General features: G+C 39.6%; 1 protein-coding gene across 1 annotated transcript in view; it reads left to right on the top strand.

The window, feature by feature from the left end:
* Positions 1-247: 247 nt before the first annotated feature.
* LOC133702735 (uncharacterized) overlaps positions 248-14,723 on the top strand; it is a 49,807-nt gene continuing 35,331 nt past the window's right edge. The window contains exons 1-7 of the mRNA XM_062127067.1: positions 248-434; positions 1,650-2,002; positions 2,098-2,247; positions 2,344-2,434; positions 8,855-9,207; positions 9,303-9,452; positions 9,549-9,639. Coding sequence (XP_061983051.1) covers positions 248-434; positions 1,650-2,002; positions 2,098-2,247; positions 2,344-2,434; positions 8,855-9,207; positions 9,303-9,452; positions 9,549-9,639 — 1,375 coding nt within the window. The remainder of the gene's footprint in view (positions 435-1,649; positions 2,003-2,097; positions 2,248-2,343; positions 2,435-8,854; positions 9,208-9,302; positions 9,453-9,548; positions 9,640-14,723) is intronic.

Genomic DNA, 14,723 nt, shown 5'->3' with positions numbered 1-14,723 from the left:
TAAAAATAAGTATAATATAAACTTAAGATGGACTTTAATGTTTGATACTAACATGTTTTGTATTTATTATCTTACCTTAATACCTTACTTGTTAAATGGTTAATCTAGATTTGTATTGTACAACCCTTGCTACAACAAATACTTGACACTTTCATAGCCTACTGTATGGTATAACCAACACTTGTGCTATGAAAGGAACTTGATTTGTTTTTTTTTATATCAAATGTAAGAATATTATAGATCAAAAATGCGCTGGAGACTAGCAATACTGGGAAAAGGGAACAAAGTCCCTGGACCAAATCCAAAGCAAGACAAGCTTGCTGAACAAAAAGCAAAGGGAACAAACGCCCTTATACAAGCCATAAGCAAGACAAACTTGCTGGATAGACTGAGGGAACAGACTCCCTGGATCAACTTAGAATCAGAGGGAACAGGCTCCCTTGAACAAGCATCAAAGCCATAGGGCAAAACAAACTAGCATACAATGAAAACATCTGCTAGGATACCCAAAAACCATCAGTGAAACTCCTTCCAACCCAGCTGACGGCACGCTACAGTAGTAGCCTGATTAATCCCCACTGGCAAATGAATAAGCTTCAACCTTTGTAAAAAACCAGAGCCCCTCTATGCACCACAGAAAACAACTCCACCTCAGGGTGGCAGCAACAATCCAACAGTTCCACCTGTAACCAAGGCAGTAGCAGACATACACAAGAGTGACAAAGAACACAAGCAAAAAAGCCACACTGTCATTATATCTCCCATAGATGACAACATCCATTGAGACCAACCCTCCACCAACCAAAGCTAGAGAAAGGACAAGCAACAAAAACAAGCCAAAAAAGAATATAGCAGCTTTAGCAAACCATTAGACCAGCCAGCTTCAAAAAGCATGTCATCACCCAATTTTGGGTGATTCCTCAAAATTCGTTTTTTTTCCAAAAAATAAAAAAAAATCAAAAAAATCAAAATCAAAAAAATAAAATAAAGGCTGGCAATGCGGAGAAAACCGACTAAAAAAGGCTGCAAAAATAGGCGAAAATCAGGCTGCAATTTTCGGAAGAATTTCAAGGCCCAATTGTACGCTGTTATGCCCAAAAGTAGAAAAATGCAAATTCAAGGTCAAATTAAATGAGTATTGGACGAATTTGCATAAAAATTAAGTCTAATGACATAATTAAATTTTTAATGGGTCAATTTGATTTAATCATGGGCCAAATTGAATTTTAATTATGTTTGAGAATTAATTTGGGTCCAATTGAAGGAGTTAATTAAGTGCAAGGACTTAATTATACTTTAAGCGGGTCAAATTAATTGGAGGACTTAATTGGTGAAAAATTAAGTTTGGGAGCTTAATTTGGACTTAATTGAAAAATCAGGAATTTTAAGAGACCCAATTTAATTTTTACCAAGTGAATCAATTGAAATCAGGGGCCAAACACAAAACTTGAGGGACCAATTTTGAAGCCCGAAAAACTACTCTGCCTATAAATAGCAGCCTTTAACTCAAAACCGAGGGGGGCATTTTTGACAACAAAAAAAAGAAGAACAAACCTAACCCTAAAAAAAAAAAACCTAATCTTCTTCTTTTCCAGGGCAGCCGCCCCCCCTGTTTCTTGGTTGGATTTTCGGTTTTGTTTTCTCTTCAGCTGGCCACGGTAGATTTTCCTGCTCCACGCCGTTTCACCCTTCCCTTCTCCCTCTCCAGCCGGTTACAACACCTTCTTCTTCCCTCAAACCGGCATCGTCTCTAGCTCCTTCTCCCTTCTTGCTGGCCTTTTCAGTTTCCTCTTGCCTATCATCGACTGAACCGGGTCTCCCTTCCCTTTGCAACAAACCAGCAGCGCCGATCCACCCTCTCCACTGCCTTCAACCGGCCGCTGCTCCTTCTTGCTCCACCAACCCAACAGCGGCGCCGTCTCCATCCATTCTCCCTCCGGTGGCGCCTGCAGATCCAGTCTCCCCTTCAGTAGCGGCAGCGGTAGCAGCAACCCACAACCGGGTTTCTCTCTCTCAACCGACCTCCTCACTTCCCTCCGGGTCAACAAGCAGACCGGTCTCCATCAGAACCAACCCGCTTCCAACTCCTTTCTTCAGCCCAGCCGCGACGCTCTTCCTTCGGTCTCCTCCACAGCCACCGAACGGCGGCAGCAAGCCACCTCGCCTTCTCCTTCAACTAGCGCCCACAGACCAGCAGCTTCGTGGTCCAGCGACCGGCCACTTGAAGAAGAAGAAACCGGATCTGCAGTGAAGCAGATCCAACCGTGACAGACCCGAAGGAACCGGGTCTAAGAAAAATAAAACCAAAAGAGACTGTTGCTTGCATTTTTTTGTGTTTTGCAGGTATTGGTGTTCCTTACAGCCGGCGTAGGAAGACAGGGAAGAAGAAGACGTTCCCGATCCACTGATTTCCGGTCTCCATCAACGGCGGCGCGTGAGCCCACGCGCCGCCAGTGACGGTGGCGCGTGGGAAGACGCGCCGCCACGAATTCCTGCTGTTCCAAAAGTGTTCCTTTGCAATTTCTGGATTTTTAGGGACTGTTTTGTAAATTTTAAATTATTTGATGTAATTTTTATTTATTTTTGAATATTGTAATTTGTATTGTGGATGTAAAAAAAAAGAAGAAAAAGAAAAAAAAGAAAAAGAAAAAGAAAAAGAAGAAAAAATATAATATAATAAAAAATGTGTGTTTGTTTTTTGTATTTTTTATTTATGTTATTGAATTATAAAAAATAAAAAAAGCAAGAAAGAAGAAAAAAAACAAAAATGCATGTTTGTATTTATTTCAGGGATCTTTTTTGCAATGAGACGGCAAAAGAACAAAGAAGGATTTAATATTTTGATTGGATCACGGTGTAGAAGTACAAATTTGTACGGAAGTTGTATTTCTAAAATCCGATGAAAAGACAAAATTTTTTAAAACTTCTTTAACACATCAAAGCCACGAAGCAGCTTACCTCAGGTAGGGTGCGTTAGGGGTGCTAATACCTTCCCTAACCACAATCAGTCCCTTACCCGCAAATCTCTGACAAGACCAGTCAACCTGGGTTTCCTAGTAACCCTCAATTAAATACTAGGTGGCGACTCCGAACAAAATCAATTCCAATAACAGAGAGCGAGAAAAGCGCCATCGCCAGGACGGGACGAGGACGCGCGCGGGTGTTTTCCGACGTACGACAGAATGGCGACTCCACTGGGGAGGTACTGTTTCTGACAATATTGGACTAAGCTTTGTGTGTTTAATGTGTTTAAAATTTGCCATTTTCATCTTGTTTTATTTTATCCATGCATTTTTAGAATTTTTCATGCATCACCTGTATTTTTGAAAGCACACACAAACCTCTAAGTTAGGAGGGGAGTAGCGGTCTGCCTCATGACTTTCAGTCGGGGTTCAGATTTGTGAAACATCCAACTATGAACTGAGTGTTTACTTGGTAATGGCGGTCACAATGTGTCCCAACCATTCCTTGTAACCCCTATACCGCCTTCACATGAGGTGGTCACTGGGCGGTTCATAGACCCTTTTGAGATCAGGTAGAAAACCTGCCCATGTTCACATAATCAATAGAACCTGTCCTTAGGTTGTATATGCTATCATTTATCTGCATTGGGGCGAACCCTTCTTGAAACATCTTGAATTCAAGACTTGTGGGTGACAGAATGATCGTCACTCCGAAAATTTTCATTGTAGAGTTTGGGCAAGAATCAATATTCTTGTTTCATCATACAAAAGTGACGATCATATGTCACCCCTTGAAGGGCAAGTTCATCATATAGATTGCATGTTCATACATTTTCTCATGCATGCACCAGAATAAAAGGTGGGTCCTCTATGAGTCTGCAACACCCAATTTTGAGCGAAAAACATGGGAGATAAAAATGTGCTCGTCGTAGCACTCATTTTCAAAAAGAGTTGGAGTCTCTGAACAAAAGCTTGACTCGCCTCTGGCTTACTCGAGCAAATACTAAGAAATGACCATAGGGAAGTTTCTTCCAACTGACCTATCATCTTTGTTCAAATCCCAGCAACAACTTAACCCAAAGAAACTGGGGGGCAAACATGGTCAAAAGCCTCAACACAATCCGAAGGGGAATTGCACCACTGTTGCAGAATGGAGTCTGTTTTTGTTCTCCAAAAAAAAAAAACCTACCCCTGCTTGATCATGCCTGCAAAAAAAAAAAATTGATTTTTTTTCTTCTCTTTTTCAACCTATCCCAGTTTTTGTCGGTAATTTGGCTCAAAATTCCACAAGACTTTCCCTGTTCACTAAGCCTTTCTTGTTAATAAGATCAGGTGTTTTCCTGTGTTCATGACATGCCTTCATTTTTTGTTGTTTCGTGCAAATAACACCTTGAACATACCATTTAAACATGAAACCATTGCACCAAGAATTCTTTGGGTGTGTTTCCCCTTTTTCCCAAAACAACAAGCATAACCCCATGTTTTCACAAGGATTTTTGGAAAATCAAAGTTTAGTACAAAAAACAGAAATCATGTTGATGTTTGTTCAAACAAACAAGTTCTGAAAATTCAGGTGATTCCTTAGAGAGGTAACCATACACCAAGAAAACCCAAAAAAAAACACCATGAAGTGACTCCAAAAGCTGAGTTTTGGTTGCATGAATAATGAGAAATCACTCTGCATACTCGCATGAAAGCAAGGCTTACCGATCCTAAATGCATGCATTTGAGATGAAGAAAGGCCATCTTTGATAATCCTTTCACAAGGCTAAAATATATCCTTTGCAGTCCCCTTTTGAGCCTGGTAGTGTTTTTTGGAAATAACCTTGACTAGGATCACACCCCACACTGGGGGCAAGTGCTAAAAAATCTTTAATGATTGAAAGTGCCCAAACAATACTAGGGGGCATAAAAGCAAATTCTCAATCAATCGAAGGTGCCCATACAAAGCTGGGGGGCATAAGAAAAATCCAAAGGATCAAAAAAAAAATTTTGAGCAAAAAAAAGCAAATGCCATGATGCTCAAAATCAAATGAAGAAAAATGAGAAAGAGCCCAAGCCCAACACTGGGGGGGCACCGTGGACCATTTTACAAATCAATTCCAAGGTCCAGAAATGTATGAACAAAAAAGGTTGGGATATAAGCACTTGTGATCCTTAGTCTTAAAATCCCTTAAACACCTTTTGAGCCTACATATATCCTTTTCTTCATAGCCAAGAGCCCAAGCCTACATTACGTGCCTAATCAAGCCCTTTCTGATCAAAGGCAAGCAATTTGGATCGGTAGGCAGTGCTTTCTCATGCGAAGCAAAATCATTATTCATGCAAATAAAATGAATGCTTTAAACACGGTTCTCAATAACCCTCAAATTGACATTTCAACCCTTTTGTGACCAACCAGATGTCACTTCTTCACATTTTCGTCGAAAGACGGTTCTCAATAACCCTCAAATTGATATTCCAAACTTTTGTGACCATCCAAATGTCACTTCATATTTTTCACCAAAATCAAAACCAAAAGTTTTCATCACATCTGAAAACCTCTCAATAGGAATCACTTGATTTTCTTCAGAATGAGTTTGCTTTGAACAAACATCAAAATGATTTCTGTGTCTGGAATAGCTTTGAAATTCCAAAAATTCATCATGGAAACAATTCTTTGTAAATAACTAGACCTTCCTTCACCTAGCCTCATCCTCAAACCTGATTTGAATACTTGAGGGCATGATCAAGCTGGAGGGCAATCAAAAACATTTGGTAGAGTCGGCTTCATGATTCCCTTTTCCCTTTCTAGGAAAAATGTCGGGCAAAATTGGCGACTCTTGAGATAAAAGGGCGGATGACAAAGAAGTATGATGATATTCAGTCCTTCCTAGAGGTCAATATCACAAGAGATGACTCGAGTAAGCAAGAGCGAAAAGAGCCATCGAAGCTTACTATCAGAGACTCAAACTTTTGAGAAAATGAGAACTCCATGTAGAAAAGGGAACTCCATGAAGAAAGGGGACCTACATTTCTCAGGTAAGTATACATGCATATTGATCATGATGCATAACCTTCATCTTGACAGATTAGTGTCTCACAACCTCCTCTTTTGAGTGGGCTTTCGAGCCCTACTTCCTTTTTCGAGTGGGCTTTCGAGCCCTCACACCTTAGGTAGTGTTTTTTCTAACCCTACCTCCTTTTTCGAATGGGCTTTTGAGCCCTCACCTCTTAGGTAGTGTGTTCTCTAACCCTACCTCCTCTTTTGAGTGGGCTTTCGAGCCCTCACACCTTAGGTAGTGTTTTTTCTAACCCTACCTCCTTTTTCGAATGGGCTTTCGAGCCCTCACCTCTTAGGTAGTGTGTTCTCTGACCCTACCTCCTCTTTTGAGTGGGCTTTCGAGCCCTACTTCTTTTTTTGAATGGGCTTTCGAGCCCTCACATCTTAGGTAGTGTTTTTTCTAACCCTACCTCCTTTTTGAGTGGGCCTTCGAGCCCTCACACCTTAGGTAGTGTGCTTTCTAGCCCTATCCACTTCCTTTTTTAGTGGGCCTTCGAGCCCTCACATCTTAGGTAGTGTGTTCTTTAACCCTACCTCCTTTTTTAAGCGGGCCTTCATACCCTCACACCTTAGGTAGCGTGTTTTCCAACCCTACTTTCTTTTTCGAGTAGGCTTTCAAGCCCTCACACCTTAGGTAGTGTGTTTCCCAACCTTACCTCCTTTTTAGTGGGCTTTCGAGCCCTCACATCTTAGGTAGTGTGTTTTCCAACCATACCTCCTTTTTAATGTGCCTTCAAGCCATCACACCTTAGGTAGTGTGTTTTCCAACCATACCTCCTTTTGAGTGCGCCTTAGAGCCTTTAACCACCTTAGGTAGTGTGTTTTCCAACCCTGCCTCTTCTTTAGTGCGCCTTAGGGCCACCAACCACCTTAGGTAGTGTGTTTTCTAACCATACCTCCTTTTGAGTGAGCCTTCGAGCGACCAACCACCTTAGGTAGTGTGTTTTCCAACCCTGCCTCTTCTTTAGTGCGCCTTAGCGTCACCAAACACCTTAGGTAGTGTGTTTTCCAACCCTGCCTCTTTTTTAGTGCCTCTTCGAGCCACCAACCACCTTAGGTAGTGTGTTTTCCAACCCTGCCTCCTTCTTTAGTGGGCCTTCGAGCCCTCACACCTTAGGTAGTGTGCTTTCTAGCCCTATCCACCCGTTTTTAAATGTGCCTTCGAGCCATCACACCTTAGGTAGCGTGTTTTCCTAACCCTGCCTCCTTTTTAATGTGCCTTCGAGCCTTAACCACCTTCGGTAGTGTGTTTTCCAACCATACCTCCTTTTTTAGTGCGCCTTAGAGCCATCAACCACCTTAGGTAGTGTGTTTTCCAACCATACCTCCTTTTTAATGTGCCTTCGAGCCATCACACCTTAGGTAGCGTGTTTTCCAACCCTGCCTCCTTTTTAATGTGCCTTCGAGCCATCAACCACCTTAGGTAGCGTGTTTTCCTAACCCTGCCTCCTTTTTAATGTGCCTTCGAGCCTTAACCACCTTCGGTAGTGTGTTTTCCAACCATACCTCCTTTTTTAGTGCGCCTTAGAGCCATCAACCACCTTAGGTAGTGTGTTTTCCAACCATACCTCCTTTTTTAGTGCGCCTTAGAGCCATCAACCACCTTAGGTAGTGTGTTTTCCAACCATACCTCCTTTTTAATGTGCCTTCGAGCCATCACACCTTAGGTAGCGTGTTTTCCAACCTTGCCTCCTTTTTAATGTGCCTTCGAGCCATCAACCACCTTAGGTAGTATGTTTTCCAACTCTGCCTTTCTTTAGTGCGCCTTAGAGCCATCAACCACCTTAGGTAGTGTGTTTTCTAACCATGCCTCCTCTTTTGAATGTACCTTCAAGCCCTCACCTCTTAGGTAGTGTTGTCCAACCCTGCCTCTTTTTAAGAGCTCCTTCGAGTCCTGACCTTTTAGGTAGTGTGTCTTTCTAACCCTACCTCCTTTCGAGTGCGCTTTCTAACCCTCAAGAGGATTCATTTTTCCTCAACAAGATGAGTCAATCATATCTCATCCTTGTTTTTCTTCTTTACAATGCTTACTATCTAAAGTCTCTTACGAGACTTTCTACCATAAGCATTGTAAAGAGGGGGGCAACTGTCATCACCCAATTTTGGGTGATTCCCCAAAATTCGTTTTTTTTCCAAAAAATTAAAAAAATTAAAAAAATCAAAATCAAAAAAATAAAATAAAGGCTGGCAATGCGGAGAAAACCGACCAAAAAAGGCTGCAAAAATAGGTGAAAATCAGGCTGTAATTTTCGGAAGAATTTCAAGGCCCAATTGTACGCTGTTATGCCCAAAAGTAGAAAAATGCAAATTCAAGGTCAAATTAAATGAGTATTGGACGAATTTGCATAAAAATTAAGTCTAATGACATAATTAAATTTTTAATGGGTCAATTTGATTTAATCATGGGCCAAATTGAATTTTAATTATGTTTGAGAATTAATTTGGGTCCAATTGAAGGAGTTAATTAAGTGCAAGGACTTAATTATACTTTAAGCAGGTCAAATTAATTGGAGGACTTAATTGGTGAAAAATTAAGTTTGGGAGCTTAATTTGGACTTAATTGAAAAATCAGGAATTTTAAGAGACCCAATTTAATTTTTACCAAGTGAATCAATTGAAATCAGGGGCCAAACACAAAACTTGAGGGACGAATTTTGAAGCCCGAAAAACTACTCTGCCTATAAATAGCAGCCTTTAACTCAAAACCGAGGGGGGCATTTTTGACAACAAAAAAAAAGAAGAACAAACCTAACCCTAAAAAAAAAACCTAATCTTCTTCTTTTCCAGGGCAGCTGCCGCCCCCCCCCGCTGTTTCTTGGTTGGATTTTCGGTTTTGTTTTCTCTTCAGCTGGCCACGGTAGATTTTCCTGCTCCACGCCGTTTCACCCTTCCCTTCTCCCTCTCCAGCCGGTTACAACACCTTCTTCTTCCCTCAAACCGGCACCGTCTCTAGCTCCTTCTCCCTTCTTGCTGGCCTTTTCAGTTTCCTCTTGCCCATCATCGACTGAACCGGGTCTCCCTTCCCTTTGCAACAAACCAGCAGCGCCGATCCACCCTCTCCACTGCCTTCAACCGGCCGCTGCTCCTTCTTGCTCCACCAACCCAACAGCGGCGCCGTCTCCATCCATTCTCCCTCCGGTGGCGCCTGCAGATCCAGTCTCCCCTTCAGTAGCGGCAGCGGCAGCAGCAACCCACAACCGGGTTTCTCTCTCTCAACCGACCTCCTTACTTCCCTCCGGGTCAACGAGCAGACCGGTCTCCATCAGAACTAACCCGCTTCCAACTCCTTTCTTCAGCCCAGCCGCGACGCTCTTCCTTCGGTCTCCTCCACAGCCATCGAACGGCGGCAGCAAGCCACCTCGCCTTCTCCTTCAACTAGCGCCCACAGACCAGCAGCTTCGTGGTCCAGCGACCGGCCACTTGAAGAAGAAGAAACCGGATCTGCAGTGAAGCATATCCAACCGTGACAGACCCGAAGGAACCGGGTCTAAGAAAAATAAAACCAAAAGAGACTGTTGCTTGCGTTTTTTTGTGTTTTGCAGGTATTGGTGTTCCTCACAGCCGGCGTAGGAAGACAGGGAAGAAGAAGACGTTCCCGATCCACTGATTTCCGGTCTCCATCAGCGGCGGCGCGTGAGCCCACGCGCCGCCGGTGACGGTGGCGCTGGGAAGACGCACCGCCACGAATTCCTGCTGTTCCAGAAGTGTTCCCTTGCAATTTCTGGATTTTTAGGGACTGTTTTGTAAATTTTAAATTATTTGATGTAATTTTTATTTATTTTTGAATATTGTAATTTGTATTGTGGATGTAAAAAAAAAAGAAGAAAAAGAAAAAAAAGAAAAAGAAAAAGAAAAAGAAGAAAAAATATAATATAATAAAAAATGTGTGTTTGTTTTTTGTATTTTTTATTTGTTATTGAATTATAAAAAATAAAAAAAAGCAAGAAAGAAGAAAAAAACAAAAATGCATGTTTGTATTTATTTCAGGGATCTTTTTACAATGAGATGGCAAAAGAACAAAGAAGGATTTAATATTTTGATTGGATCACGGTGTAGAAGTACAAACTTGTACGGAAGTTGTATTTCTAAAATCCGATGAAAAGACAAAATTTTTTAAAACTTCTTTAACACATCAAAGCCACGAAGCAGCTTACCTCAGGTAGGGTGCGTTAGGGGTGCTAATACCTTCCCTAACCACAATCAGTCCCTTACCCGCAAATCTCTGACAAGACCAGTCAACTTGGGTTTCCTAGTAACCCTCAATTAAATACTAGGTGGCGACTCCGAACAAAATCAATTCCAATAACAGAGAGCGAGAAAAGCGCCATCGCTAGGACGGGACGAGGACGCGCGCGGGTGTTTTCCGACGTACGACAAAGCAAAGCGTTCCAGCTAGCTTCAGGAAGCATAGCATACCAAACTGCATATAGCAGCAACCAGAAAAATAGACCAGCTGCACCAGAACGGTAACAGGCAAGAGGACAAAGCATTTGGGGAGAGACCCTCACCCAAACAGAGCTCATTACCAAGCAACACAAGAGTAGTGAACCATCCGCACATCATCTCCAGAAGCTCTGATCTACACCACAACATTAACTTGATTGATACTAGAATAGTCTCTATCCAGCACTTAGAAGTGAGCTGAAGAATGAAAAATCCCCCAATATCCTTCAATCAAACCAGCATACTAGTAGAGCTGCAAAAGAGAACACTACATAAATCAAGTTCCTAAAAAAAAGAACTTGATTTGTTGTTAACATAAGTTATCACCATGAATACCTGACCATATTTACAAGTATTGACGTTACTCAAATAAGATAATTAATATAATCATGTTAATAATTTATAATCTTATTGGAACCTCCTTTGTATGTGGTTTCAGTTAAGTAATAAAAGAAGTTTATATTATACTTATTTGAAATACCATTAGTGGATCCTCTAACCTTGACAATTGTTTTATCTTTGTTTAATCCTTATATCATTATCTCATCTCAAAAGTTCTCTTCAACTCCTTTCCATTTATTATTTGTAATTTTATATAGTTGACCTCCCTGTGGTTCGACCTCGGTTTTGCCGGGTCATTTATTACTTTGACACTCCTGCACTTGGGATAAGACATCAATCTTTTGATCGTGTCAAGTTTTTGGCGCCGTTGCCGTGGAGGTAAATTCCTGTATAAATTATAATATTCATTTTATTTTCTCTTTTCATTTTTCACTTTTCTTGTATCTAACTTTTGTTTCTTTTGTTTTGTTTCCTTTTGTTTTGTTTTCTTCTTCTTCCTTTTATTCTCTTCCTACACGTGCATGAGAGTTTGGTCACGTACATTAAGTGGTAGACTTTCTAGGAAATCCTCATCATTTTCAGAAAACATGGCCGAAGAGGATAATCAGTCGCTTCATAATGAGAATAATCGAGTTAGAACATTGAGAGACCACATAAATCCTACAAGAACAAGTGCACCATCATGTATAATTTTCCCTTCTGATGCATCTCACTTCAATTTTAAGCTAGGCATTATTCAACTTTTACCAATTTTTCATGGCTTAGAACTAGAAAATCCATACTTGCATTTGAGAGAATTTGAAGAAGTTTGTAACACTTATAATGACTCTATTAGTCAAGCTTGGAGAACATAGTACTAGGACTTACTAGATGAAAGACCGTGATTGGGTAGCATAAACACTATCATATTAAAGCTTTTTCCCTTTTCATTAAAAGATAAAGCTAAAACATGGCTACAAAATCTTAGGTTGGGATTCATTTGTGCTTGGGATGAAATGCAACAACAATTTTTAAAGAAGTTTTTCTCTTCTCATAGAATAAACTCTCTTAAAAGACAAATCACCACATTCATTTAAAAGCCAGAAGAAGCATTTTACCAGTGTTGGGATAGGTATAAAGACTTGCTTAATACATGTCCTCATCATGGTTTTGAAACATGGAGATTGGTTTCACACTTTTATAAAGGGTTAACATCTAAAGATAGGTAAATGGTGGAATTGATGTGTAATCAAACTTTTGAAGATAAAGACCCTGATGAAGTAATGGAGTACCTAGACTTGTTAGCTAAAAATGCTTAAAATTGGGACACTACAGGTACTCGTGAGGCACCAGGTAAAACTCAACCTCATACATCTAGTGGAGGTATGTACAACCTTAGGGAAGATCATGACCTCTAAGCCAAATTTGCATCTTTAGCTAGAAAAGTCGAGGCACTGGAATTGAAAAGGAGTGGTCAATTGAAATATGTTCAAGAAATTGTATGTCAAATTTGTGAAACTAATGAACAATCAACCAATGATTGTTTAACTTTGCCTTCTTTCAAGGAATGTTTCCCTGAACAAGCCAATGCTTTAAACAGTTTCTAAAGGCCAAATCAGAATCCATACTCACAAACGTATAACCCTGGTTGGAGAAATCACCCAAATTTCAGTTGGAAGAGTGGTAACAATAATGCATAAACTTCACAGCCACCATTTCAAGCACACCATAATTTTCAAAATTCTCATGGATTTGTACCTCCTTATGCTCCCCCTCCTAGAAGAAATCTTGAGGAAACATTGCATGTATTCATTGAAAAGCAAGAGACAATCAACACTCAAAATGCTCAAACTATGGCAGATTTGAAAGATACTCTTGTAAAGTTCACATATGCTCTCAGTTTTCAAGAGAAAGGTAAGTTTCCATTTCATGCTTTAGTGGAGAACATAAAATTAAAAAAGTTTTACTTGATCTTGGAGTTAGTGTGAATTTACTTCCATATTCGGTTTTTCAAAGTCTCAATCTAGGTGAGTTAAAACCAACTTCTGTAACTCTTTTACTTGTTGATAGATCTGTGAAAGTGCCTAGAGGAATAGTTGAAAATGTGTTAGTGCAACTTGATAAATTCATTTATCCTGTGGATTTTATTGTCTTGGATACACAACTTGTTGAAACATGTAATTTAATTCCTGTTATTTTAGGACGTTCATTTCTTGCAACTTCTAATGCATTGATTAACTGTAGGAATGGAGTGATGAAGTTATCTTTTGGAAACATGACATTGGAGATGAATGTTTTTAACATTTGCAAGCAACTTAGAGATGATAATGATTTATAGGAAGCAGACTTTATTAAAAAATTAGTTTATGATCAATTTGAAACTACTTCCAGTGAAATTGAGTTTAATGAATATGAAGATTTGCAAATAGTTTATTTTTAGGAAGAATCAAAGGCAAATAGTTGGAGACTAAAAATTAAGGAATTGCCACCACGATCAATTAAGTTCATACCTTCAAGTGTTCAACCACCAAAACCTGATTTGAAGTCGTTACCATTCAATCTCAAATACTTATTTTTGGGAGAAAATGAAACTTTTCTGGTAATAATCTCTTCCAAACTTAATGCACATCAAGAAGGTAAGTTATTACAAACTCTAAAAATGCACAAAAATACATTAGGATGGACCATAGCTGACATAAAAGGAATTAGTCCTTTGATTTGCACACATAGGATTTATTTGGAGGAAAAATTGTTAAATCCTCTAGAGAAATACAACGAAGGCTTAATGCTAATATGAAAGAAGTAGTGAGGAATGAAGTCATTAAGCTTCTAGATTGTAAACCCCCGATTATATTTTTTTGGGTTATTAAAATATGAGAAATTTAACCAATAGTAAAATGGGTTAAATTAAAGTAAAGAAACCTAAATCCAGATAAAAATAGTGAAATCAATAAAATGAAAAGTGAATATAGTACTAAATTGTTGAAAAGAAAAACATTTATGAGGACAAAGTGAATATGTAAGACCAAGAGAGGTCAATATTCAAATAACAGAAGGTTGAGAGTTTTATGTATAAATGATAAAAAAGAGGTGGGGATAAATGTGTAATTAATAAGATGATAGAACTATAAATATCATTCTATTTTCTCTCTTGGAGTGACTTGCAAGAGCAAGAGAGAGTTCACAGAGAGGCTAGTGATTAGTACTTAAAAGTGCATTTTTATCAAGGTTTTATATCATCATTTTGCACTTAAAGTATCAATAACTCCTTAACTAAAGCATGTTTTATAATAACATATCTAATTATATAAGATACCTTTAATTTATGGTAAATGTTCATCTTAAATGCAGGCCTATCACATAAATGAAAGAATTGATTGATGAGTTGAAGTACTGAAATTGAAAGAACAAAGAGATGGCCAAACTTAGAAAAGAGATGCTGGTGCAGTCCAAACTGGAACACTGTTCGGTAATTGGGTCATATGTGGAGCTGTAGATCTTGGATTTAGGTCCATTTTATATGGATGGAAAGATAAGACATAGGCCTACAACTTTCGTGTGGAGCCCAAGATTTAACAAGGCCGTTTTCAAGTCCAAATTGTAGCAACAACGAAGAAGCCCGAATCTGTCCTGCAGCCCAGACACTGTTCAGTGTTCAGCCCATATCTCGAGTTCTAGAAGCTCAAATGATCTCAAATTTTTACCCTGGAAAGATAAGACAATTTCCTAGAACTTTCATGATTCAAGTTTGTTCAAATTATGACGTCATCAATGACATTTTTGGCAGACAAGAAGATAAGAATTGTCACCAAGTCAAGATGTGGCCACCCACTCATCAATTAGTCAACAAATCAATAGTTCCGAATTTTGGCCTATAAAAGGAGGCATTTGCCATGTATTTAGGCATCTTGGTTTTCAGATCAAGATCATGCTCTTGCTCTCTCTCTTTATAT

The sequence above is a fragment of the Populus nigra genome, chromosome 9 (assembly GCF_951802175.1).
Source record: "Populus nigra chromosome 9, ddPopNigr1.1, whole genome shotgun sequence".
Taxonomy (NCBI): Eukaryota; Viridiplantae; Streptophyta; class Magnoliopsida; order Malpighiales; family Salicaceae; genus Populus; species Populus nigra.
The sequence above is the reverse complement of the archived record's forward strand: the minus strand, read 5'-3'. Positions and strand labels throughout refer to the sequence as shown.